Here is a 26,562-nt window from a genome sequence, read left to right on the forward strand (position 1 = left end):
GATGAATAATTATTTCTTAGCATCAGTTCTTCTGGGGTGAACAATCAGCCAGATTTTACTGTGTTGGTCAAAACAATGAGCCAATGTGCTCTTACCTTCTAGGGTCCTGAAAAGCCCTGATCTTGCTCAGTGAGTTCTTAAGGGGGCTTAGGTACTTCAATTCCCTGAAGCAAGTGTCTCCTGACGATATTCTCAGGAGATCAAACAACAAACTTTCACTGTCAGACTTTAGAGAATAAAGGGATTTGGCAAATTTCCTTAGAGCAACATTCAATCAAAATAAAGCATTTCACAAAACATTGATGTAGCAAACTCTAACCCATCCAACTTTAGGTTAACCATATTTTAAGAAGAGAAAATTAGAAGAAAGAGAGAGAAAGAAAAGGGAGAAAGGAAGATTTGTAATCACTCCTTGAATTCTGGCATTATCTCAGCTACTATAAAATCCAAATGGTGGGCTGCAACCATGTGTATTCCTGTGCACTTGCTTTTATCTGCTCTGGTCTCTTAGGCCCCTCCCCTGAGGTGCGGCTTTCAATATGCCAGTGGCTAATAGTCGTTCTGGGCTGGGCTAGATTTCCAGGGGTGAGAGGCGTGGAGCAGTGTACCATCCCTTCTTGGCAGAACTTACCCTGCTTCACTCCTCCAGCCCTCCACCCCTCCTTTAGTTGTTCTGAGCCAGTGATAATTTTTTCCAATCTCTCACTGGCTCAGTAGGCAACATGCAGTTTTTTTGCTGATTGATGTTAAAGAGGAATTAAAGTGATGGAATGACATGCCTATGTCTAGTTTCTGACTGTATCTTCAGGACAGGTCAAAATCTGCTACAGGCCACCCTCAGTTGGAGAGCAGACTCTCCATGATTTTTGCAAGCTCTGGAAAAGCTGGTGCTAGACCAAAGTGAGGTCCTCTAGCTGGTCTGCTCGTTTTGGGGCTTCTTTTGGCTGATGTGTTTTACTCCAGCATGGCGCCTGGCACTGTACAAAGAAGGGTGCCCACCGATAACCTGGTTTTAGCTGCTGATGCAGTGTTGCTCTTGCCACTGTGGTTGGCAGTGAGGGGTTTTGGTGCACTGTTGCCTTTAGGTTGTTCTGGGGCTGTGGGTAACCTGCAGAGGAGAGCTGGATGAGAAACTAAAGGTCAGAGCTGATGCAGTTAATATGGATTGGTCCACTCTAATGATTAATGTGTTACAAAGTAAGAAAGTAGTAATCTGTCCTTAGTGTTTTATTGACCTTTACAGATTCTTTCTTTTGTCCCTTTCCATGTGCCCTTCTAACACCACTTAGTGGTTTAGTATTTGGGATACTGCTGTGCTTTGTAGAACAGCATAAAAAAGAAAAAATAATTTCTATGTTTTTCAAGTAAATTTGAGGTTTTCTTGAACCTGCCAAATTCTTTATATTCTGATGAACCTAGGTTTTACTGTTTTGTCAGGATCTTGTAAAAAGAAAGTATGTAACTGCTTAGTTTACATAAATGAAATCACAAGACTTTTTCAAATAGTTTATAATTACTACCTTTATATTGCCATTAAGAAAAAAATGTCATATAGCAGTCAAAACATGCTTGCATTTTTCAGCCTTTTTTTTTCCACATAGGTTTCATTGCTATATAATAACAAGAATTTAAGTTTCCAGGGCTGAATGTAAACATTGTTTTCTTAATAACAAGATAACTTTTGAGACTATCTTCATATGTTAATACACAGAATACAAATATCACGTTTTCCAAAGAGACTCTTAAGGCATTATTTCATGCTTTTGGGTACTCAGCAGTGTGAGCTTTCAAGGCAATCAAGATTTGCATCCAGAATATGTTTTCTCAGGACACGTGGTATGTAGTTGGAACCTGGAATGGTACCTCGTGTTTTCTTAAACTATGTCCTTAAGTTGAAGACTTTCAGGACACATGAAAACAAGTATTATTTCCTTTTCTTCTGTGGGATCTATTTTGTAGAAATAGTTTGTAAGACAGACCAAACTATAACAATTCTTTCCATAAGATAATGTTTATGACTTCTGTCTACTCCAGCCAATACTTTTTCTTGCGCTTCATTTTTGTACCATACTCTTCTCTTAGAATGAGATCTCAAGTAAGTTATAATTTCTTTATAATCTCTGATGTGAACAAGAAAATAACTGCGACAAAAGCCAGATAAAACTGTAAAGGCAAACTCATTATTAAAAGTGCATGGGCTCAAATGCTGGCCCAGGGTTGCCAAAGTGGAAAATCTCCATTTAGTTATGCACATAGTATCTTTGCCAAGATGAGCACTGATTTAATTCTGTAATCTTTGTGTTCTGAGATGTTCTGAAATGGCAGTGACCACTCATCTTCTTTTGTGAAAAGTAGTTTTGAAGTAATTTGAGGCTTCTAAGGAACTAAATATTGAGGAAAAAAGCAACTGAATGTACAGAGAACTTCATGCCTGCAGAGCTTTGGTTGCTGCACGTGCCTAGTAGCTGTTTGTGATTTTGTCTTGATTTCTATGTATCTGCTGATCATATGAAAGTAGCAGCTGAACTCTAAACCCAAATATTACACTTCACATGAAGCTCCCTTTTTGATGGTGTAAGAAAAGACCCAGCTTTCTACTGGGATAACAGAAATGGAGCATGTGAGTGTTTCTGGATCATGGTTTACAGCTGTTAAGAACACTGATAATAAACCCTGTGTGATATCTTGGGCGGTTCTGCTTGAGAGCACCTGCAGGTGCCTCAGAGACACTGGAAATTTCCAGCCACCTTGACACAAACTGCTTTTTGGCCTCTGAAAGGTACATGTTTGGGCATATGCAGGAGGTGGACTAGTGGTGCTTACTAGACATCCACCTGCCTTCCTGAATTTAATCTTCATGCTGGAAAAGACAAAACCTCATATATAGATGCTAGTACACTGCTACAAATGGATAATTTTGCCAGGTATGATCTAACATGTGATCTTCTCTTCCAGCAGCTGAAAGACTCAAAGAGCCTTTGCCACACTTTTCTTCCTAAAACCAGTATTGGTGCCACTTCCTGGCAAACTTCCCAGTATAGCGCTACCTCAGTTTATAGTCAGGTCATATTTAGAAGATGACATTCATGGTTTGCATGGATTAAAAGATTACAAACTAAATCAAGTCACTTTCCAGAACAAAAATCACATACACCTGAGATTCTTCTGAAAATGGGTGTACTCTGCTAAGTATAACTCCATCTTTTGCTCAACAAGTGGGGTTTTCTGATCAATGCCTGGACTGTAACTTGTGGAGATGTAAAGTGTTCATTGAAAATGCAAATTATTTTGAGCAAAGAAAGGCAGTCAGTTATCAAAAGGCTTTATGCCCAAATGACCTGACTAGGCTAGCAGTTCAGGGACACATATAAATTGCTAAGAATTACTGTTTGACAATTTGCAGGGCCTGGTCAAGACACTGGAACTCTTCAGTATGTTGAGATATTCTGTCTTCTCTAACAATAACCAGCATCGGGTGCTTTAGCTGCAAGAAGAAAGGCCTTGGAAAGTTGTGTGATTCTCCATTTAGAAAAAAAATGGCATATATGATTATAAGAAAAAAATGAAATAAGGCCTCTTAAATAACAAAGCCAGTAGCTATTGTTTAATATTTGCAACTGTCTTCTATTTTTTTTCTATGATCCTGAATTTGGTGTGTGTTGATTTCTTATTTGACATCTGATTTGCAGTGGTTTCTAGGCTCTATTTCCAGGAAGACTATCGTTGACATGTCGTTGCAGAATATGAAACTACTAAACTGCTTTTATTTTGAGACAATTTGCAATGCAGCCCTTTCCACAAATCAAAATTATTCTATCCATCTTTTTGCAGCCATTGGAGGTGGTATCAACTCAAACAAGAAGATTCTGGCCTAGTGAGACAACCAATTCTTCCCTCAAATAATGTCATCCTGACTCAGATGTAAAAGCTCCAGATTGCTGATTGTAAGATTAAAAGATCAAGATCAAATTTTTAGAACTTGTGTTAGCAGCATTTGGTATTTCACTCCGTCCTTTGTCATATATGTAATGATAGCCATGCAATACTTCATAACATTTGTTGATTTGGTTTATATTTTTTCCCACTACCGAAGCATTCAGGTTCATAAAGTTATTAAGCATCCTCATTCAGATGGAAGGGTGTCCACAAAGCCATATCAAAATGAGAACTTGTGTTTATCTTGCCATACTGGTACCTTCCTTCCCTGATTTCCTCTGAGATGCTTCTCCTCCTGTTCCACATCACGACCAGGGTGTTGTCTCGTCACAGAAAGTAGATCCTCTTTCATGTTGAAGCTGGATTTTTTAATAGGATTGCCATAAGAAATGTGGGTTTTGTTTTTCCGGGCAGAATTAGACCTAAATCAAGATAGAGTCCAGTCATTAATTTCCTGAAGTGATTATTCTTCACCTGCCACCTTTGCAGATGAATAAGATTGTGCATGGATCACAGTGAAAATCAGCAGAGAGCAGTATCAAGTGAGTAGACAGTTGCACTGCTAGGGAGATGTCATCTTAAATAACTTTCTTAGGCTGAAGCAGGTTTTGTGTGTTTTAAATAGCAGTCAAAATGAAACAGACAAACAGAAGCAAGCACTCCATTTTATTTCAGCTGATTCAACTAAATTTTGTACTTATAAATGAAAATATTTCCATTTTATCAAAACATGTTGATGAACTCTCCTTTTGTCTCTGCTATCTGAATTACTGAACCCTAATTACAGTATCCTGGTTTAGTTACCAGAATATTGCTTATAGCTAAATGAATACAGTGAGGGAATTAAGACCAACAGTAACCTTATTCATGGAGCCTTTATGAGCTTAAGGAGTGTTAGATGGTTTTGGTGTTCTTTGCGCTTTGAATTTCTAACACTTCTCTGAGTTTGTCATGTAATCTCTGGATTTCAGTGAGGCTCAGTAAACTTAGACCAGCTGATAATTTGTCTCAGCATATTTTGTAATTGGTCCTATAACAAATATGTCCTATAAAATAAACTATAAGTCACTTATCAACCTAGAGTTCATAAAACAGTTTTTCTTTGTACCGAAGTACAACTTACTTGAGCAACAGTACAGTTATGTAAATGGGAGCATGTAATGTGAGTAGCAGGCTCAGTGAAAGAAAATGTGTTTATTTTCCAAAGTGAGCGTGCTCATTATGATTCTCTGAATTTCATTGCTGCCTTGTTTCTCAGCTTCACCGTCAAATCAAAACTGATGCTCATACACATGTAATTAAAATGATGTATGCTTTTAGGAAGAGTGTGATATCTAAATTTGAGAGCTGCTGCTTTCAGTAAGTATTTTTTTTCTTCCCACTAGTTTACTTCTGAAACAAACAGCCATCACTAAAAAATTCCCTTTCCTTAGACAAATTTATACAGTAGAGATAATGGATTATAGGCATGAAATATTACAGAATCTTCTGATGAATATGGGTATGACTACATGTTGCCTGATGACACACATGATCTTTGTAAAATTTATGATCAATCTGCTCTGGTTTTTTCTATTTACTTGAACTGTATACATTTTTTTTCCGAACAGTGCGGAGTTGGAGTTTTTGTTTTGTTTTTTTTTGTGGGCTTGTTTGTTTGTTTTTGTTTGCTTGTATTTTAAGATGACAGTAATGAACTGGAATAACTGCCCAATATCTGAGCTGAAAAGCCCAGATGAGCAATGAAAAGTGAAGAAATTAAGTCTTTGGAAAAAAGTTCTAATCCCTTGGTACCACCAAGTGAAATGAACACACACACACACACACACAAAAGCTAAATAATTATTTTAATTGAATAATAGTACAGGTTGAGCAACACAGCAAATTGTAAGTTCAGCTTGTTTAAAAATATTCAGATAAGTGGCAGGTTTTGTGATTACTTTCAGGATGATAAAAACTCTAATTTAAAGTAAAGGTGAAAATTTTTCCAGGGGTGTAAAAGATTATCATAATTTTATAGATGAGAAAAGAGAGACTAAGTCACATAGCTGTGGTTATACAGGAAGGCTTTAGTGGTGTTAACTGACAGTGCTGTGCTGTACTTTTCCAGAGCTGTGCTCCTAATACTCATACACACTGTGGCTGATCCAAAAATCTCATTTTCTGAGTTAAAGGTCAGAACTGTACAGACACCTTAGTCTCAAAACACTTCATGTTACAGGAACAAACTACCAATGTGCTTTTCAGTAAAGCCTTCTAACACTCTCACTGTTGCACACTTACTGCATAATAGAGCACATAAAAATGAAAGCTGCTGTACTGAAAACATTTTAGTCCTCTTGTATGAGCTTGTCTGGCTTATACACAGGAGAGTATGAAGACTTTATTTGAGACAGTTCTTCCTCTGTAAGGAGGAGTTGGAGATTTTGCTGGTACTTAAATCATGGGGAAGTCAATTCCTTCATTGGGATGCTCAAAAGGGTCATAGTTGGGTGAAGTGTTTTGATCTTGATACTTTTTGATTTGAGTCTATATATCTGTTTTCCAGCATATTCAGTTTAAAAGAAAAGAAGGAACAGAATGGAAAGGAGGGAAGAGTCATTCCTTGGGCAATTTCACTGTGAGACAAAACACCTTTTTTTCTTTTTTTTCTAGATTTGAAAGATTTTATTTTTGTTTGAAATTTATTTGGCTTTGGTTAACATGTTAAAAAGAATTTTAGAAATCAAAACAAGTGATCTAGATCAGCTATAATTTGACTTTTTCCTGTGGTATTTACATTTCATATGTCTGAAAACAGGTTTGTGGTTTTCTTCTGCTTTCTGACAAACTGAAGACACTCTTAGTTGAATCTAGCAACAAAATAGGAGTATATACAGGCTCACAGTTGAAGTATATAGCTGTCTCTACTTGTCAGGGGAGTACCTCAAGAAAGTGAGGTATTAAAAAGAAGATATAGGTGATGATTATATCCTCAGCTGCTGTAATTTCTTAGTGATGTTGTTTACTTGGGTCTGAGTCACTAATCTGACTGATTTCGTGTGGATTCCCCCCTTGCCAGCTCCAGATTTACTCTTGAGACAGATGTTGGTCCCTGTTTATGTAGGTTTCTGTGCTAGCAGCAGATTCTCTGGCGGTTCTGAATCAGGGATTTGCCTTTTATTTTAAAATGTCAGAAAAGAGGTGGATGCTCAGCTCCTGTAAAGCTGGACATCTATTTCAGTGTGATGTGGATGGTAGACATTCTGAAAATGGGTCCCAAGTTCAGTAACTATTGACAGAAAGAGTACCCATTCAAAGTAAATATTAAAGATAAGTTAGCACAGCAGGCATAGTAATATTTAACACAAAGTGTTGACTTGTTTTTTAAGGTACAGCATAAACCTTACCCATGCACCCAGACCTACTGTATGTTCAGGTATGTAATTGTTACTTAAAACTAGTATTCAGGGAAAGGTTTTCATTGCAACAAGACAGTGTATGTTGAAATATTTATGGTTTGTGTCGTGTGGTTAATTTATTTGATTATTTCACAGCTTCAGTTGTTGCATGTGAAAAAAAAAAAGTTTAGAAGTCATATAGCATATACCAGAAGAAGTGAGTGTGTCATTTGTTTGCTATGTGAATAACTATCTACAAAACTATTAGAAGAGTCAGGATTAGTAATATAATTTCAATGGAATATTGCTCCCATTCTAAGCAAGAATAAATATTCTGCTGTTAAAAGAAGCAGAAATTCTTGAAGTGTTTATAAGCTCTATTGTGTCTTACAATTGTAAGGAATAATAACTTCAGTTACTCTTTCATGCTACTTTGTGTATGCCCAAACTGCATATCAGAGCTGTAATTTGTAACTTTCAGTGTAATTTTGAATTAATGATGAAACAGCGCAAGTGTAAATCAGTGTCACGTTTTGTGATGCCTTATAAAATTAATTATACACCCTTTATTAAACATATCCTAAAGAATGATTTTGTGGTTTTTAGGATGATTTGGATTTATCGGACTTTTTATTTAATTTCCTTACTTGCTTCCGTTTGCAGTGGTAAGTGAATATATAATTTCCAAGATTGACACACAGAATAACACAACTCTTGTAGAAGGAGAGATGATTAGTACCTGAAATCTGGTACTGAGAGAGCTGTTTTGATTCTGCTGGCTTGTGATTAGCTAAGTTTGGTTAACTCGCATAACTCTGTTGTTTCTCATGGAATTTTCTAATGATATGTTTCTGATACTGTCCTACCACCTCCATCCTGTCACCTCCCGCAGCACACATAGGACCATGTCATGGGCAGTTTTCTCTATCAGACTGATGCTACATCCACATTGTAGCTCTGAAATCGATGTGATGCTCCATGTCCTGTTCCCAAAAGCAAGGTTAGTAGCTTTAGAAGCCAGCTTGGGAAGGGAGCGCTTTGTGGCTAATGGAGGTGCAGGAGGTAAAGTGGCATCCCAAGCTTTTCAGCTGATTTTGCTCTAACCTGGTTCCCTGCAGCACAAGTCAGAGCTCTCTCAAATTTGCAGTAATGTGTGCTGGCTGTTGTAGGCTCAGTCTGTCAGTGCTGGGCTGAGCTATCGCTATCTGCCTCTTCCCAGCTGCAGAGGAGCCTTAGACCTTTTCCAGATGCTGCCCTCATGCAGGAGGCAGGACTGACAGACAGTCAGGTTGCAGGAGCCTCTCACTTTAGCAGCCTCACTGTGACACAGTGAGAACTAGCATACTTTTTTTTTTTAAAACAAACAAACCCCAACAACCTTCAGTCTTACTCACATATTCTCTTTGTGTGCAATTACTTATGTGAAAAGTATCTGTGTAACACCTATGTACCATTGTGCTTGAAACTATCGCAAGAAGGGTAAATGACTCCAGAACTAGTTGTTTTATTGTAAATGGTTTTTAGAATTCTCTTGATAAGCTGGAAAATTATGATTCTGTATATTTTTTAATCCATGTTAATGATTTACTTTGTTCAGTTAGCAAAAGTTAAACTACAAAAATTTCATTGATTTTCTTTGAAATTTCCTTTGCTGATAATTTATTACTAAGGCCTAACACAGGTTTAAGTTGGGTAATGTATTAACTGTTTTCTCAGAGTACAGTGAGGTAACAGCATTTTAGGAAAATCCCTTTGAAAAACGTAATACTATTTAAGAAAATATTTTACTTGGCTTTAAATCTAAGCAAAACTAAAATCTTTGAAATTTTCTGAGGTCTAAAAAACATTTTTAGTAAATGAAAGTGTTCAGAACTGGCATAGTTTTACATGATGCATAGTTTTACATCATAAATAAAATTTTGTGTCTCAATTTACTCTAGAAGAAGAAAAATATGATCCAAAAAATCTAATACAGCAAGTACTTGCAATATTCTTTTCTTTTTACTTAAGAATTCACTTAGAGTACTCTAACAATAGAAAATGCTTTTCTGTTTATGACAAAGTTCGGCAAAGAAACTCTACTGAGAATAATAAATACCAGCTTTTAGAGAAAGGTTTTGAAAGTATATATGTACCAGAAAAGTTCACATTGTTATTAACAAGAAATTAACCTTTGAAAAATATTAGCTGATCTATCACATATGTTTAATACTTCCTTACTTTTTTTTTTGAGTATATATTTCACCCATGTGCAGGAAACATAGAATTGCCTAAATAGAGTTTATAATAAAATTAACAAATAAAATCCACTTGTAATGTTTTATAACTATAAAGTCCGATATGATAGTTCTCTTTGATTTCACTTTAAATAGCATTTGATGCAGTATGATTGCTCTATAGTAACAAATTAAATCACTAGATAAAATGTTTTCAGATGGGGTTTCCTCCCAGTCTGTAAAAATATATTATTTTCTCTTTACCTTTTAGCTGAGAAAAAGCACTTTTGTCGATATAGAAATAAAAATTAGCATATTTGCTGGTTTGCTACTCCTTTTGGAGGGCAAATTCAAGAAGAGAATGGTGTCCTGTGCAAAAGCAGATTTCTTGTGTGTTTTAAAATAGAGATCTTACAAGTGCCTTTATTTTGAAAGATGGGAGCAGGTTGCTGCTTTGTCACACGGTTCTGTAGCATGAGTGGCTGTCATTAAAGAGTTCACTATGTTATTCAGAGTTCAGAATTCCTGTAGATGCAAGGTGGTAGTTCAGCTCATTTTTATTCTGGACCATTCCTGAGACACTACTCCTGTAACGCTGTACAGCAAGCTGGGTGGGGAGGGGGGGTGTCCAGGACGGAGTGTGAGGGAGCAGAAGGTTTATGAAATGGTGAGAGCCATTGAGGCTGTGTACAGTGGCACCACCTGTGACTCTGGACTCAGAGCATCACTAAACAAAATAGGCCTTTACGTAAAACTTTCTAAATCTTTTTGGTCTCTTGCACCTTGTCCTTAGTCTTCCTTGTAGTGGTGGTCTCTCTCAGAAGAGGCTTCTGCTGCTCCTGAGATCTGCCATGAGAAGGTACCTTCCCTGTCTGCCATGCAGGTCTGTCTTGTGGCCTATCCTGCTGCTAGGGTTTCTGTCTTGGCTCAGTCTGCACTGCTCCAGCATTGGGTATGAGGCAGGGAACAGACAGAGACACGCCAGAGAGTTTTATTTCTGCTGGAGAGCAAAGACGAGACTCTCAGAAGAACTGTGCTACTCACTCCCCTAATCCACTTTTCCTGCCAAAAGACTGTCTTAAAAGCGGGGTCAAGGGCAAAGAGAAGCAGTAAATTCACCCTCTTCTCTTGGACTGTGTGCTCCCATCTTTAATAATTGCAACATTTTGTTATTCTGTATCAGAATGTGTGACTCAGATCTATGAGAATACATACTTCCAAGGAGGAGACCTCACTACATTTTTTACACCAAGTGCCAATTACTGCCAAGTAGTGTGTACTTACCATCCTACCTGTCTGTTCTTCACCTATTTGCCAGCGACATGGACTAAAGATCCTGCAAAAAGGTAGGATGTGTATGTATGTGTATCTTTTGCTGGTCTCCTGTGATAATTTATAAAGTTGGTAACATTTTGACAGAACACAGGCACACAGGGTTGCATGGAACAGTGTCATGTATCTCTAAAACAGGTCTTAAGAGTACTTGCTTGAATTCAGAAGGTTAAATTTGACCATTCCCAATTCTTCACATGTGCATACCAACCCTTCCAAGGAAACAGAAGTGGCTATGCACTCCCTTCTATATGAATTATTGAGTATTTCACATCTCCAGTGGTCCCCTATACTGTTCCCCACACTCTCTATTTAGCATATTTTTCTCACAATTAAGAACTTCTGTAGCCTGAGAGAATGAGATTCTCCTTCTCTCTATGCCCAATGCATTTCTGTCCTCCAAACCTTCAGTTTTGCTTCTCGCTTTATTGAGACCTCTTGGAGCTCCCACAAACTGAAGTATTGTCATCTGCCACCAATGCCGACAAAGCATATGTATCTCTTCTGTATTTTTCTTCCAATTGCACCTGCAAACATGTCCATGTTGAGGGATATTGGATAGCCTACATTTCACCTGAGAAACAGTTATGGAAGTCTGCATTGTGCTGCAAAAGCCATGAATTGCTGTGTTTTAAAACACAGGTTTTCCTGCTATTTAAAAGACAGTGATATAGAAATGCTGCCGAAAGTGGATATGGAAGGAGCTGTCTCTGGACATTCCTTAAAACAGTGTAACATCCAAGTCAGTGGTAAGATATGGTTATTCACATATGTGCATTTTATGCTCTGTATTGGGTAACTCCTGTTAAAAAAATCAGCATTTTGGGAGGACTAATAGAATCAGGGAAGCAGTCAAGCACTGATTTTTATGTTCTTTGTGAGATCGCTTTCAAACACAGGGGACAAAATCTCCACTGGTTTTGCTCTTCAGGCCCAGCTATCCACCACTGGGGCTCCCCATACAATGTATCAGGGAAATGATGCTTCTGCAGTTACTGTTTCATTTTCTAGAAACAGGGGGGAGCACGTGCTTTAGCTGCTGGCTCCACTTCTAAAGATTAATTTAATACTACTATTCCACTCCAGAAAGCTCCTCATATGGCACGTGTAGCCCTCTTTTATAACTCTGAAGTGAGATGCCCAGCAAAGCAGAAGTGCATTGTCACAAAGTGATGTTAGTACCTTTGTGATTCTGTGCAATAATTTATTAGCAGCTGCATCTTTCAGCATATGTGTGCTATACATGAAGTCTTGGTTTCAGCATGCCATACTTGCAAATTATCACCAGGCATATTTAAAGCCAATTAAATGTGTTGATTTAGATATTTTTAAAGTTTGCACTGTCATAATGATGTCATCAAAAAGAGATCAACTCTAAGCATAGCATGGTGCTTAAGAAAAAGAGAATAAGGAAGAATATATTTATTCACTTTTTATTTTTGAGGACAAATAGTGTCTTGTGGATGTCAGGCTAGTTCTTTAGTTTTGTCAGTGTAGCACCTCAGTATGTCTGGACTAAATGGGTTTTTATGTAATTTCTCCATTAAAGCTATCATCAAATAAGCTGGGCTTGCTTTAGCTTGCCACTTGGCTCTCAGAGCAGTCAGGTCTTTAAAAAGCCCTTTCCTGCCAATATCCTGTCATATTAATATTTCTTAGTAGCTTTGACCCAGGAGAAGAGATTTCAGTAGGATGTTAATTTTTTATGCTATTTAGACTAATTAATATCACTGGAGTTACTCTAGAGTCAGACTAATATCACTAAAATGAAAACTAATCCATACTTGTTTAAAAATGTCTCCAATCGTTTGCTGACTCATGTTCTGTGAAGAGATTGAAATGACCTGCATTTGAAACCCCACAGTCCCTATTCTCCCTCTGTGGAGTGTAATTTAAATATTCTGACTCAGATGGGAGATTGCTTCTGAGGGCAGAATTTGTCATTTAAACTGCTCTGTGAATTTGGAACTGGGAAAGTACATTTTAGTATTAATCTTGAGTTCTTGCTTTGCTGAGTGTCATGGTCTCAGTCAGCCACAGTGGTTAGAGCCCCTCTCTCATGTAGGCAGAGGCACTGTCAAAGTCTGACAGTTTTCCCCTTTGCAATGTGATACTTCACTAAACCTACACTTCTGATTTATTACTAGAAGCATATATGAAATGTGATGTAACTGAAGTGAGTGTGGGATGTAGAATGGGTATTATGAGGGCTGTGTCATACAAACTGCTATATTGGGCAATTTGGGGAATGGAAGTACATTTTCAGAACTTGGTCTCTCTTTCTTCACAGCTTGCAGCCCAGATGTTCATGTAGGACTGGATATGGAAGGGAATATTTATGATATTACTATGGCTGACAGCTATCAAGAGTGTCAAAAAAGATGTACCAATGACAAGCATTGTCATTTTTTTACATATGCCTCTGAAAAATTTCACGATGCAAGCTTTTGGTAAATACAGGTTGGATCCATTTCCTTGGACAGGACTGTGCTTTGGTAGAGTAAATATCAGAGCAATCTAGGGTGCAAGAACTACTCAAGGATATTTAATTTATTCCTCCTTGCAATGTTTATTACCACTTACAGGTAGGAAAATATCTATAATAATTTATCTTTCATTTGTCCTCTGGTGAGAAAGACAAACTTGATTATTATAGCACTGAAAATAATTAAAATACTCTGGAGATACTGAAATACAAATTGGTACATGTGTGACATTATTGCTCTGTTAAATCTTGCTCTGCTTATTGTTCTGAAAATATCATCAGAGCAGCCAGAGAAATTATTTCATTTTTATCAGGCCGATTTTTGAGCTCTTAATTTGCTCAAATTTGCAAGTTAAACATTATTCAGCTAGCTCTGTTCATCATTTGAAGCCTCTTCTGGAGGTTGAACCATGCACCATGGTAGGAATTATGGGTCCAGGAGGATGGTTTAGTCGAAGGAAGAGGACTTGTTTTCTTACCACTTTCTTTATTCTTTGTCATTCAGTAAAAAATGCTTCTTGAAACATACCAGTGTAGGAACTCCAGCCAGCATAAAGGTGCTTGATGAGGTTGTGTCTGGATTCTCTTTAAAGCCATGCCAGCTTTCTGAATTAGGTAACTATTTAAAATATCTGATTCAGTTTAGCTTTAAGGGTTACAGATGACAAAATACAGTCTGTCACTGACATGTATAAATGTTTAATTATGTAGACTAATTCTAATATAATCTTATTCTTTAAAATATAGTTAGTACTCTCAGCCACAAAGGAGGTTCATCTCTTTTTAATTCTTCCATATTATCATTCATCTTACAGAAACAATTGTCTGCTTTAAAGATCCAAAGAATTCTTTCATACGATTAGCTTGATGAAATGGTATGTTATCTTTGGATCATGGATACAAAAATGAAAGATAAAATCCCATCAAAGTCAAAGATCAGATGGAATATAAAGCTTTCTAAATTCTGTTTGTATACTGTGGATGCACTTGAAAATTTTTAATGAAGACCTTCAGCTTTCTAATACAGCCAGCTAATATGAAGGAATATATTATATGTTTTGTGGATGATTTGTGATGAAAGCATAAAGTCTGTACTTGTTTCTGCAATCATTACTCAGGCAAAAATCTCAAGAGTCTAAAATCAAACATTGTTATACCTTCTTATTCTCAACTGAAACATCTTCACTTTTTTCTATTTTTTTCTAAGTCTAGCTCCACCTTGTCTTATTGTGTGATACTTTTCTTAAAGTTGATGATATTCTTCTGTTTTCATATTACCTTATTTTAGCTCACAGATAGTCTAGTTTTCCTATATAAATCACATTTTGTAAACAGTGTATCAATATAATCAATTTTTTTTCCTACATCAATACATTTCCTTCAGAATCTGCTAATCCTGCTGTAGGAATAATCTTTGGCAACTATAAAAAATCAGCTTGATTCAGATCTAAACAATGAAGACAGTTAATGAAAAATTAATTGTAAAGAGTAAAAGAACAAGAAAAAGTTTTGTAAAGAGAAGAAAACAATGTAGTTATTCCCTTCCTATGTGTATGTGACAGAATAGAGGGAAGATTTTTTATTTTTGCCATACTCTTGCTGTAAGGTACACTAGAAAGACATGTGTTCATGACTAGAAGAAAAATCACGGTACCCAAGAGGATCCTGCTCACAGACTTTGAGAAGAATTTGGGGACTGTAGCATATGTGTGAACCATAGGATTTTAAGTATAAAAAAAAATCAAAGATTATTTGAGACTTTTTCAAAGACTTTTATGGTTTATGATAGTGATTTCATGGTTGTAATGATCCATCATTAATCTGAATTTCTAAAAGTATGTGTATTGTGTCTGGCTGAAATGGAGTTCTCCCACAGCAGCCCTCACAGTGCTGTGCTTTGCACTGGTAGCTAGAAAGGTGTTGACAACACATCAGTGTTTTGGCTGCTGCTGAGCAGTGCTGGCGCAGAACCTGCACTGCCTCTCAACATTCCTCCCTATCAAGGGGCTGGGGGAGGGCAAGATCCTGGGAGAGGACACAACTAGACCAGCTGACCCAAATTAACGAAAGGGATATTCCATACCGTATGATGTCAGCTCAGATATAAAAGCGAAGGAAAGGAGGCGAGATGGGGCATTTGCTGGTTACAATATTTGCCTTCCTGAGCAACCCCTATGCGTGCTGAAGCCCTGCTTCCCGGGAAGTGGCAGAACATCACTTGCTGATGGGAAGAAAATTAGTTTTTTATTCTTTGTTTCTGTGCATGGAAACTCTCCCTTTTGCATTAGTAAACCACCTTCTCTCAACCTCTGAGTCTTTTTCCATCTTATTTTCTCTCCCCTGTCCACCTGGGAAGGGGGAGTGATAGAGCGGGGTGGTGGGCACCTGGCATCCAGCCAAAGTCAACCCACCAACCCACCACAATTCTTTTTGGTGCCCAGTGTGGGCTTTCCCTATTAAACTGTCTTTATCTCAAATCACAAGTTTTCTAGTTTTTACCCTTCCAGTTCTCTTCCCAGTTTTAGTGGTGGAGGAGTGGGTAAGACACTCATGGGTCTTGATTGCTGGCCATGACAACACGTGAAAGTCAGTCTTCTTCTTACCCATCTTTCCTTGCTTTCTGTGTCTTTTGAGAAAGGCAAGAGCATAGAGAAAGAAGAAATAAATATTGTGGTCATAGAAGCCTAGATGGTGCTAGTGGATCAAGAGGTCATCTAAGGACATCAACTGTCCTAATCCAAGACATATCAGCTGTATCTACCCAGACAGAGATTTGTCAAATGTAGTCATAAAACCATCTTCTGCCTTGTTGTTTTGTAAATATCTGAAATGGGCTTATTTGAATATTTGTTCTAGGTTTTTTCTGACTTTATTTATTCCTTCCTATGTGGACTTTTATTTTGTGCCATTGCCTTTCTGGCTTTGTCCTTTTATGCACACACTATTATAGCAGTATTTCTGTATTTCTGTCCTTTGCCAAGTGCCTTCCTTGAGGTCATTGCATATTGAACAAATGGTTCCTTGAGATCATGAGTTAGCTTCCCTAAACTTTCATATACACAGCTGTGCTTTAAATATAATTTTCTTTAGAAACTATTAATTCTTCTCAATGCTATTTCCATGTCACATGAAATCTTACCCACTGATTGTCAGATGTAACTTACTCTTATTTTCTAGACTTCTGATTATATTTTCTTGCTGTTCTTATTGTGTAATTACGGCCCAGTATTGTTGTCCTTTCATACTTATGTTTTTTGAAAACCTCATCAGGTTAACAGGAGCCATATCAAGCTGTAACTCTCCCTTTTTCTTATTTTCTGGTAAGCTGTTCCCAGTATATTTCTATAACAAACTGGACAGTGTTGGTTGCTGCACTTTTTCAACAGCTGAAGTTCTCTGCTGCCACCAAGTCCTGTCTTTTGGATCATTTCACTATTTTTGCTATCTTTACCGCCTGATGGTTCAAGAAACATCCTCTGTGCTGATGCTTTTTTCTTTTTTTTTTTTTTTTTATTCTTGCACTAGGATTCTAACTAGAACTTTAAGTATTTCTTTGGAGAAGGCAACTCATTAATCTCTTTCTAAACATACTAGTACTTCCTGTAACTTCTGTATCCATATTCTGATTGTGTGAATTATCCTACCAAGCCTCTGTTGTGTTATTTTGGTCATGTCAGAAGGCAGAATATACAGCATTGCTACTTATTCTGCCTACTTTTCAAATAGTAAAACCTATAATGTTAAGAAGAACATCCCACTATTTTTATTCTAGTTTCCCTGACATTCTGTTAGATATATTCATTTAAAATTAATTTAAAGCTTTCCCTATTCAATTAGCAAATGTGTATTGTAACATGTCATTTCTCTTTTCCCCTATATGAACCTTATCTTTGTTCTGTGGTGCTCTCCATGAGTTTACATATTCTAAAATGTTCTTGAGAAATAGTTTTAGTTAAAAGGTTGTGTTATCTTTCCAGCTTATTGGTCACATAAGGAAAATGGAAATAAAGATAGAAATGAATATTCTGTTCATCTCAATATTCTGATGGCATACTGGAGTCTTTGAAATGTTTATTTTTTTCTTATTTTATACAGATTGTCAAATGGATATTTTTGAAGATCAAGAGTTTTCAGGAATTAATATTACAAGTTTTTTCACTCCTGATATTTCTGTCTGTCAAACTATTTGCACATATTTTCCAAAGTGCTTGTTCTTCACATTCTTTACCAGGAAATGGGAAATAGAATTCCAAAGGTGAATATGACAATCAAATGTAATTATCTATGTAGATTTTTAAAAATTTATATTTAAAAATGAAATATTTTTTTAAACAGTAATTTCTTATACTTACGGAACTTTATGTTCAAAGGCTGTTTTCAGTATAGCAAAGTTTTTATGGTTTTTGTTCATAAGTTTATAATTTCCTGTGGGCAGTTAATCTGTTTTCCAATGTGGTCAGGGGTTTTGTATTGCAGTTGCATATCTGGTCTTAATCTGAAAAGAGCTATACACATCAAAAATACAGTGAGCCTCCAGATCACTTTAAAGATTTCAAGCTGAATTTTTGACAGTATCAAAAGAGTCATATGGCTTCCAGGCAGGGTGAACTTATTTACTTGAAAAGATTTTTCAATTAAGTTATTAGGTTTAAAAATACTTCTCTTTGACTTCCTTCTTTCATACACAAACCAGAAGAATAAAGTTTCAAAGGAATTTCAGGGAGAAGCAAAGCTGAGATGGCATGATCATCTATACTCGCCTCTTCTACGTATGTATATATACTTACAACTTTTAGTTGTACGATTATATGCCATTGCACAGCATTACAAAACTTGGATCAATTTAATGTGATCTAGTGAACATAGGGAATGCATTTTCATGTGAAATACTTTTACAGAATGAGAGTAGGAGAAAAAAACCCTGCATATATAAGGAAGAAATTTTTCTTACCAGTACCTAAACCATTGTTTTTATAATGTGATAAAAGATTAGATATTGTGAACAATATTTCATTTTAGAAATCTTTGCCTTCTGAAGACATCAACAAGTGGGATACCAGAGGCACTTATATCACGCGAAAATGCTGTATCAGGCTTTGGTCTCCTAAATTGCAGAAGATATTTTCCTGGTAATAATAACAGTAAATTACAATACAAATGCTAATTTTGAATTATTCAAATTAGTAACATTCTGATGATTGAAATGCACTCATTCTTACAGCCTGCAATTCTCGCACTTACACGCATATGGATTTTTTGGGAGATGAACTTAATGTCACTTATACTAAAGGACACAGAGCCTGTCAGCAGGTTTGCACAGATATGATCCGCTGCCAATTTTTTACCTACTTTCCCCTCCAAGGTTCATGCAATGAGGAAAGGTGAGATATTTTTTTAAAATGTTCAAAGATTGTTGAAAAAATCATTTTGCAGATGTGGTGAGGGGGTAATGTATGTGTTCTGTACTAAAAAAGTAAAAACTAAATATTTGCATTAATTCATTGACAGAAAGTGTGAATGTCACCTAAAAATGTCCTCAGATGGATCTCCAGTGAAAATAGTACATGGGCCAGGAAGGATCTCTGGATACTCACTAAGATTATGTAAAAAAAAAGCCAGTACTGGTAAGTAAAATTTCCTTCATGCAAGAGAGCCAATTTCAGTATAGGGTGATACACATTTTTTTTATTCTTAAAGTGATTGTACTGATTTGGTTGCATTGTCCCAGTGAGTCACCTTGTGATGTTAGAGTATTCTGGAAAAGTGAAATTAGCCAAGTATGCACATTGTCAATATTCGGCCGTGGTAGATGAACCTCAGTACTTAAATGGTGGGGCCAGTTCTGCGCACGCTGAGCCTCACCTAAAATCCACTGCGCAGGCTGGAAGGGCACACCCACATGGGGGACAGCCCTTCCAAAATCTTCGTTCGCGAAGCCGAGCCACACACACACACACATTGTCAATACCAGCAGTAGCACTGTAAATTTGGATTTAATAGACTTTATGATGGTAAATCATAAAGGGATTAGAATGTATTATGTATCCCTTTCTTCACAATAGATGGCCCCTTTTCAGTGATCAGCAGTAGTCTCATCTTCATTTTTGTTTGATGAATGTAAGTTGTCTTTAAGCTCAGTTTTGAATTATTTCTGTAGTGTGTATGCAGCATTCTGCAAGAACTATTAGGATTGTTGGAGGGACAGACTCTTCCCCTGGGGAATGGCCATGGCAGGTCAGCTTGCATGTGAAGTTGTCTCGACAAAGACATCTGTGTGGGGGTTCTATCATCAGCAACCTGTGGATTATCACAGCCGCTCACTGTGTCACAAGGTGAGACCTAATGTAAATGTCCAGATAAGCCCAAAAATTTAATCCAGCATGTGAGATAAATTGACATCTACCCTTCAGGATAATAAGAGTGAGAACTAGAATAAAAGAAACTGTTTTAATGTATCCTAAAGGTGAAGTTTTCAGGTAGACCATTCATGTTGTTATGTAGCTGGAACTCCATACTTTGTCCCTTTGTAACATAGTATTGTCCTGCTGATGCTAAATTATTTTAATGAATTTCGAAGACAAAACTCTAAAGCAGACAACAGATACTTACAGAACTTTAGACACTCATGATACAAGCCTTTTCTTACTGTAATACCATATAATCTATCAAGAAAAGTCTACAGCTATGTTATTGCATTTCATAAATTTCAAATGAGTTATCTGAGTGATTTTTCTGTGTCACTTAAGAAATGGTACTAATCTGATAGCTTCAGCAACATGGTGCTCAGTAAGGTAACCTATTTGACCAGGACACACCATAAATCTCTGAGTCCGATCTCAGGCTGTCTCTGATACCTGAGCATTACATGAAACATGAAGATTCAAACTGGCATAGTTTTCCTTTAAGTTTCTTTTTTTTCCCCAAAGTTCTACAAACCAGTCAATTAATACCCTATTTTTAGTGGAGATTTTCAGAATTTAAAGCAGTCACCACCTAAGACTGGTAATATACCTGATGCACATAGTCTGCATTGTAAATTGAGTTACCATCAGATTTTGGTCATGAAATAATTTATGTTGTGAAGGACTGATTTAATCGTCATAAAGATGATCTATTTCCCTTGTTAGATTGTCAGCACCTGTAAAGCAGGTTATCCTGATATTTACAGAATGATTTGGAAGTCTGCAACTCAGTCTAATGGGAGAAAAAGAACAGGTAACAGATAGAAGGCTTTAAAGAAGAGACTGTTGACCCAGCATCATGGTCCAAAATCAGGCACTTTTACTCACACAGTGTAGTATGCTACCCATTATTGTTTTCTCATGGAATAGTATTACCAATATTTTGCCTTCGGTGACAAACCTGCATAAAGTGGTCAAAATTCCTTAAAAACCCTATATAAAAATATTCTTTACTTACTATTCAGTGTAGAAATTACCATTATTATAAAAGACAAAGAGAGAATATATGTTTTCAAAATAGCAATGAAACTAAACTTTTTAATTGGAAATTTTAAAGCCTAACTAATATGGATGAATTAATATATAAAATCTTCAAAAATGTTGGAAAGTTTGTTTAAGACATTTTTGGCATCTTCTTCCATGCATGTACCAAAACCTCTAGAATTGCCTTAATGGTAGAATGTCACAATGAAATATCTCTTAAATTTACTCAAAATAAAGTTGGAATAATAAAGATTAGCTGAAACTTTTCATATATGTCTGTGGTACTACACTTTCTAATGTATATTTACATAGCTAGCGTCATTTTTCCAAGTAAGTGTCAGAATAGGCTCTACTTGTACTTATATTACCAACCCTTTTTTCATTACTAGAAAAGTTGTGTTGGAATGAATTGAAAGAATCACATTTACTGCTTCAGGGCTTGCATTAGACTCTTTAGCCACAGGCTGACTGTTTGTCTTCTTCCCTCAGTCTTGAGAATCCCAACATTTGGCGTGTTTATGCTGGTATTTTAAAACAATCAGAAATAAATGAGGATACACCCTTCTTCAAAGTGGAAGAAATTATTGTTCACCCTCAGTATAAATACGCACAGGCTGGATATGACATTGCTTTAATGAAACTTGCTAAGCCTATGAATTTTACTGGTATGTAGTGGATTGCAGAGGAATTCTGAAAATGTGCAGGATGACACAGGGCTGACATTGCTATGGCAGTGCATGATACCTACTCTGTCTTCTTTTAATATGAAGTTACTGGGTTTGAGGAGGATCTCATTCTGCTGACTTTGAAAAGAGAATGGGTGGCTTTTATTTATGTGATAGGAATCATAGAAACACAGACTATTCTGAGTTGGAAGGGACCCACAAGGATCATCAAGTCCAACTCTTCAGTCAATGGCCCACAGAAGGGATTGAACCCATGACCTTGGCATTGTTACAACCAAGTTTTAACCAACTGAGCTAATCTCAGGGTCAATGGTATATAGCATAAGGGACAACGTGTAACATGGAGTCTGTCATAGAGGGTCGTGTTTGACCTTATTTGCCATATTGTTTTAGTTGTCTCTGCTGGTCAAACTAATATTTTTAATGGTATTTTAGATCTTCAACTACCTATTTGCTTGCCATCAAAAGAAGATGCTAATATATTTTATACTGACTGTTGGGTCATTGGATGGGGTTACAGAAAAGAAAAAGGTACAGATAAATATTTTTAAAGAGTGAGTGTTCGTATTTATAAAAACCATGTGTTTGAGAAAAAGCTAACCCTCCTTTAAAAAAAAAAAAAAGAAAATTCTGCTCTGTTCTTAGCTACCTTTATTGCTTCTAACCAGTACTGTAATATAATTCTTAATTAGAATCTACTTCTAGTAAGACATCATAAAACATAAATGAAAGATGTAAGAAACTATTATTACGTAACTCAATGCTCTGAGACAATAATTAATTTTATTAATTGTTTGATTCAATAATTTGAAATATGTGAGAATTCAACCTTAAATATATCCTGTACAGCTCTCAAATACGTTCCCTTATATTCTAGTTTAATCCAGTATATATCTGGAATGCAGACTGCTTTTTGTGGTCCTATCTCAAAAAAGACAGCAAACTTATCATTGAACTGTTTTGAATTACAGTCTGCACATAATCCATGCTTTTTTGTCATTGTTGTTGTGATTGTATTTATATGGCTTTAGAGATTAGAGATTGAAGTTACTTCTATTATTCTTAAGATTGTAAACCATGCCAATTTTGTTTTGATAGTAGATGTGATTTTTCGAACTCCTCTGATTTTATATGGAGATAGACCAAAAAGCTCTTAATTATCAAAGTATGGTTTTACATCTATCTACTTATTTATATTTTATATGTGTCATTTTAAATCTTTATATAGATATATGCACACCTATTTAAAGAGTCTCTTTTCTTCCTTTTTGAATCTTAGAGTTCAATGTGAAATCTAACAAATTTAGGCAGATATTGTATAGACAAATTCCTTCTGTTAATTTCTAAGAAAAGGCTGCTCTTAAATAGTCTTATTTATTCTATGTGCAAGTTTCTCCGTCCTATAAACTACTAAGACATAGAACAGCACTGATTTGGCAACCTGTGGATTCCAAACTTATTGCAACATTTTACTAGGAAATAATAGTTACTAAACCAAAGCAATGGTAATGGCAATGTTCCAAGGCCCAATGTCCTGAAAGCCATGCACTAATGGGGATTCATTGCAAATCACAAGGGAGTTTTGAAGCTTATCCAACTATGACAAAACAAATGGACTTATAAAAACATTCAAATTAGAAGAAAATTCACATTGCTTACTAAAATAAAAAAGGAAAATCAGTGTCATCTGTGAACACTCTAGAAGCAGTGATGTCCCACTTTGAAATATCAGAATATTGGGATGTGTAGAGTTTAATTTTAACTTTTATTTTGCTAGAAAAATTTCTTTGCTTATAATGCCTTTTACATAGGTCGAGTACAAGATATTCTTCAGAAGGCTCCCATTCCCCTCATGTCCAAAGAGGAATGCCAGGCAAGGTACTGGAAGCACAGAATAGGTGACAAAGTGATCTGTGCTGGCTATGATGAAGGTGGAAGGGATGCTTGTAAGGTAATGAAACACAGTAGCATGTAATTGTATATTCCAACCATTTGTTCAAATATATAATTTAATACTGTAATTATTTTTAATTGCTATCAGAAAAGCATGGTATCAATAGAGCTGTTGATTAACTTGTCACTTTTCCTTGTCAGAAGCACTGAAAATCAAGGTATGTGGAAAATATTTCTTATATGACTTTGAAATCTTTAGGGATACATTCCTTGAATAAGAAACTCTGAGTGTGGATATATAGATACCTCATTCATTTAGGAAATAAAACACTATTCCTTCAGACTATCAAAAATCTGAAGAGAGCAAGTATAGCACCTCAAAGCATTTCTCCAATAAAACCAAATTTTCCACGTACTGTTTTATTTCTTGACATGAAATACAGTACATGAAAACTCATTTTAAATCATCCATCATGTACAAACCAGAAGGGAGGGTGCTAGCAATGCTATTAAAATGCTCAATACACTTCCATCAGTTTAAATATTTTGAGTTAATTTATGCAAGAAGAAAATAGTCTTAAGATCAAATTCTCCACAAAATACAGTTTTCACTATAAACATTTAACAGTTAGCACTTTTATGTGGAAATGTTACTGTTACTATGATAGTTATTGAGTAATTAGAAGTAAAAATACTTGGAGCTGATTTTCTTCTATGCCAGTTAGACTTTTCTTATCTGATGCAGTTTACCAGAACATGGAGATGCTGTTTTTTAAAAACAACTGTGGTAGTTTAGGCCTTAGTTTTAATTAAACCTAGATGTAGGCCTTAATTTTAGTTAAGCCTGATAGTGTTACTTAGATTAGAAGGGACAGGTGTCACCTGACTTAAGCAACCAAAGAAACATTTCATACCAGATGATGCAAACTGGGATATACGTAGGAGGAGTTCTCTCAGTTGGCATCATGGCCAAGGCAGAGACAGGGCACGCTGCCGCTGTCCGGCTCAGGTGGTCCTTGGCTGCTGCTGCTACTTTGCATTTTTGTTTTAGTTTGGGAAAGTAAACATTTTATTGTTATTTTCTCTCTTTTGTCTTGCTGGGTGTCTTTTGGAGTTCTTTATGGATCTGGAGTGATGAGATCTGTTTTCGCTGGGAGGCAGAGGATTGTTGTTATATCTAGCTTGTGTGTGTTAAATTGTAGTTTTCTTTTAATTTTCTCTTTTCTGTATAACTATATAAACCAGTTTTAAGTTTTAGAATTTTTTTCTCCCTTTCCTCAGCAGGGGGAGAGAAGCTTTGACTGTATTGGGCAGCTGGCACTTTGCTCAACTGAATACAGTAACACACTTGCTATTGTCTAAACAAATCATAACAGCTACACTAAAGAACTTGATGTTCAGAAAGATTGGTTAGAATAGGAAAAGAAAACAGAAAGGTGTTTTATCCTGAGGGAGACAGAGTCATTCATACAAGATAAGCCGTGTAGAGAATTGAGATTTGCATTCTAAGAAAAAAGCCATAAGTGAAAACATTGCCAAATTTACTGTTTTTCCTACTTGCACACATAATCTTGATTGAGTTTTAAATCACTGCATGCAGATAAGTAAAAAAAAAAAAAAGCCAGCAGTAGCTTTGAACTTAGAAATTATTTGCAATGACTAGAAAGTATTTCAAAATCAGTTTACAAAAAAATCAGAAAACCTGCTTCATACTCTCTAAATAAGCTTTAAGTGAAACTGATTGAAATAGGCGGTTATGCTGTTGTTAACACTGAATGATTCTGATTTTATTCAAAGCTTTCTTTGAAATAGAAATACTGATGAGGGCTCTTACTTGCATGCTCTCTTTTTTTCCTGTGACACAGGGAGATTCAGGAGGGCCACTGTCATGCAGGCACGAGGAGGTGTGGTATCTGGTGGGCATCACCAGCTGGGGTGAAGGGTGTGCTCGCCCCAGGCAGCCGGGAGTCTACACCAAAGTTGCTGAGTATTCAGACTGGATTCTAGAAAAAACTACATAGCAGGAGCATTACTGACTCACTCAAAGTGGTGATGTGGAATAACAACCCTAAAACCAACATGATGATGTGTATTAGTTTTTTCTAAATGATGTTTCTTGTTAGCCTGGTGTGTAAAAGACTTAATTTAAAAAACAGAAAAGCAGGAATGAATGAATTTTCCTATTACTAAATAAAAAGCAGTAATAAAAATAAACTCTGTGATCACTGATTTGGCAGAAAAAAAAAATTATGGCTGAACCATGGATTTCTTCTGTCCTTGCTAGTTTAAAAGGGAAGTGGATGAGGTTGTAGGACATATATGGACCTGGGAGCTGAGAACTACTTCTAACATAAGAGGTTTGGACACAGTCATGGAAGTTTCTCTCCCTTATCTGAATGTGGCTAAAATGGGCAAACTACTTACAAACTTACTAAAGGGCTGGGGGAAGGGAAACTGAGACAGAGAGATGCCTATACAGTTGCATAAGCCTTATTTCCTTAGGAAACTAGCCAAAAAAGTGGCAGTATTAACCAACAAAACAAACTCAGAGGTCTTGGCAAGCTCTTCAGTAACAGTTCTGTAAAGATGGTTACAGAGCTGTGTGAATCAGCACAGGCAGGAAGAAGAAACAACCACAGACCCATGGATGAAATGCAAAGAGCGAACTTATTCCCATTACATCACTAGCTGGAGGATCCCCAAAGCAGGACCTGAGCATAGGTACATAGGTGGCCGCAGGCACTGTTAAGCCAGTTCATGCTACAAGATCTCCATCCTGCTGTTCCCAGTGGCCTACCAAGAGTTCGTGCATGTGAGGTTAGCCATCATACTGTGATCTTCATTGTACTTTGATCTTCTCTGAACCAAGGCAGGGAGTTCAAGCATGTCCTGTAGGGTTGCTCCAGGTCTATGTTACCTATACACAGATGTTCTCAAGGCACACAGAAGGTAAAAAACAGTATGCATAACATAAATATTTTTCTACATTACTACTCTTCAGAATTTTCACAAGCTGAAAGGTTACTTGAGCATATTTACAATCCTCCTCACCAGTCTTCTGCTTTTAACCCATTCCTTCCCATATGCTGTCTTTCACTTACAGTATTCTAATTTCTATGGAAAATTTCATTATAAGAATGATAACATGGATCTCCTTCTCTTGAGGTAGAATATATCCACAAAATCAAT

The 26,562-nt window shown here is 36.5% G+C and overlaps 1 protein-coding gene across 13 annotated transcripts; it reads left to right on the forward strand.

Annotated features, from left to right (window-relative positions):
* The first annotated feature begins 34 nt into the window (after positions 1-34).
* Positions 35-26,177, forward strand: LOC139672402 (coagulation factor XI-like). Of its 13 annotated transcripts, XM_071556348.1 has the most exons (16): positions 6,582-7,354; positions 7,923-7,981; positions 8,209-8,316; positions 10,716-10,878; positions 11,507-11,613; positions 13,155-13,314; positions 13,855-13,964; positions 17,445-17,604; positions 18,369-18,478; positions 18,571-18,730; positions 18,858-18,973; positions 19,507-19,681; positions 21,284-21,459; positions 21,916-22,011; positions 23,292-23,431; positions 25,239-26,173. In XM_071556348.1, the coding sequence occupies exons 3-16, from the start codon at positions 8,295-8,297 to the stop codon at positions 25,392-25,394; spliced, it is 1,851 nt and encodes a 616-aa protein (XP_071412449.1). In that variant the 5' UTR covers positions 6,582-7,354; positions 7,923-7,981; positions 8,209-8,294; the 3' UTR covers positions 25,395-26,173. The 13 variants fall into 13 exon arrangements, 12 of the variants coding, with proteins under 12 accessions (XP_071412450.1, XP_071412451.1, XP_071412453.1 ...); XM_071556349.1 differs by lacking the exons at positions 8,209-8,316; positions 21,916-22,011 and adding an exon at positions 35-6,556 and having other exon boundaries at positions 7,308-7,354; positions 25,239-26,175; XM_071556346.1 differs by lacking the exon at positions 8,209-8,316.
* The last annotated feature ends 385 nt before the right edge of the window (positions 26,178-26,562 follow it).

The sequence above is a fragment of the Pithys albifrons genome, chromosome 5, assembly GCF_047495875.1.
Source record: "Pithys albifrons albifrons isolate INPA30051 chromosome 5, PitAlb_v1, whole genome shotgun sequence".
In the NCBI taxonomy this organism is placed as follows: domain Eukaryota; kingdom Metazoa; phylum Chordata; class Aves; order Passeriformes; family Thamnophilidae; genus Pithys; species Pithys albifrons.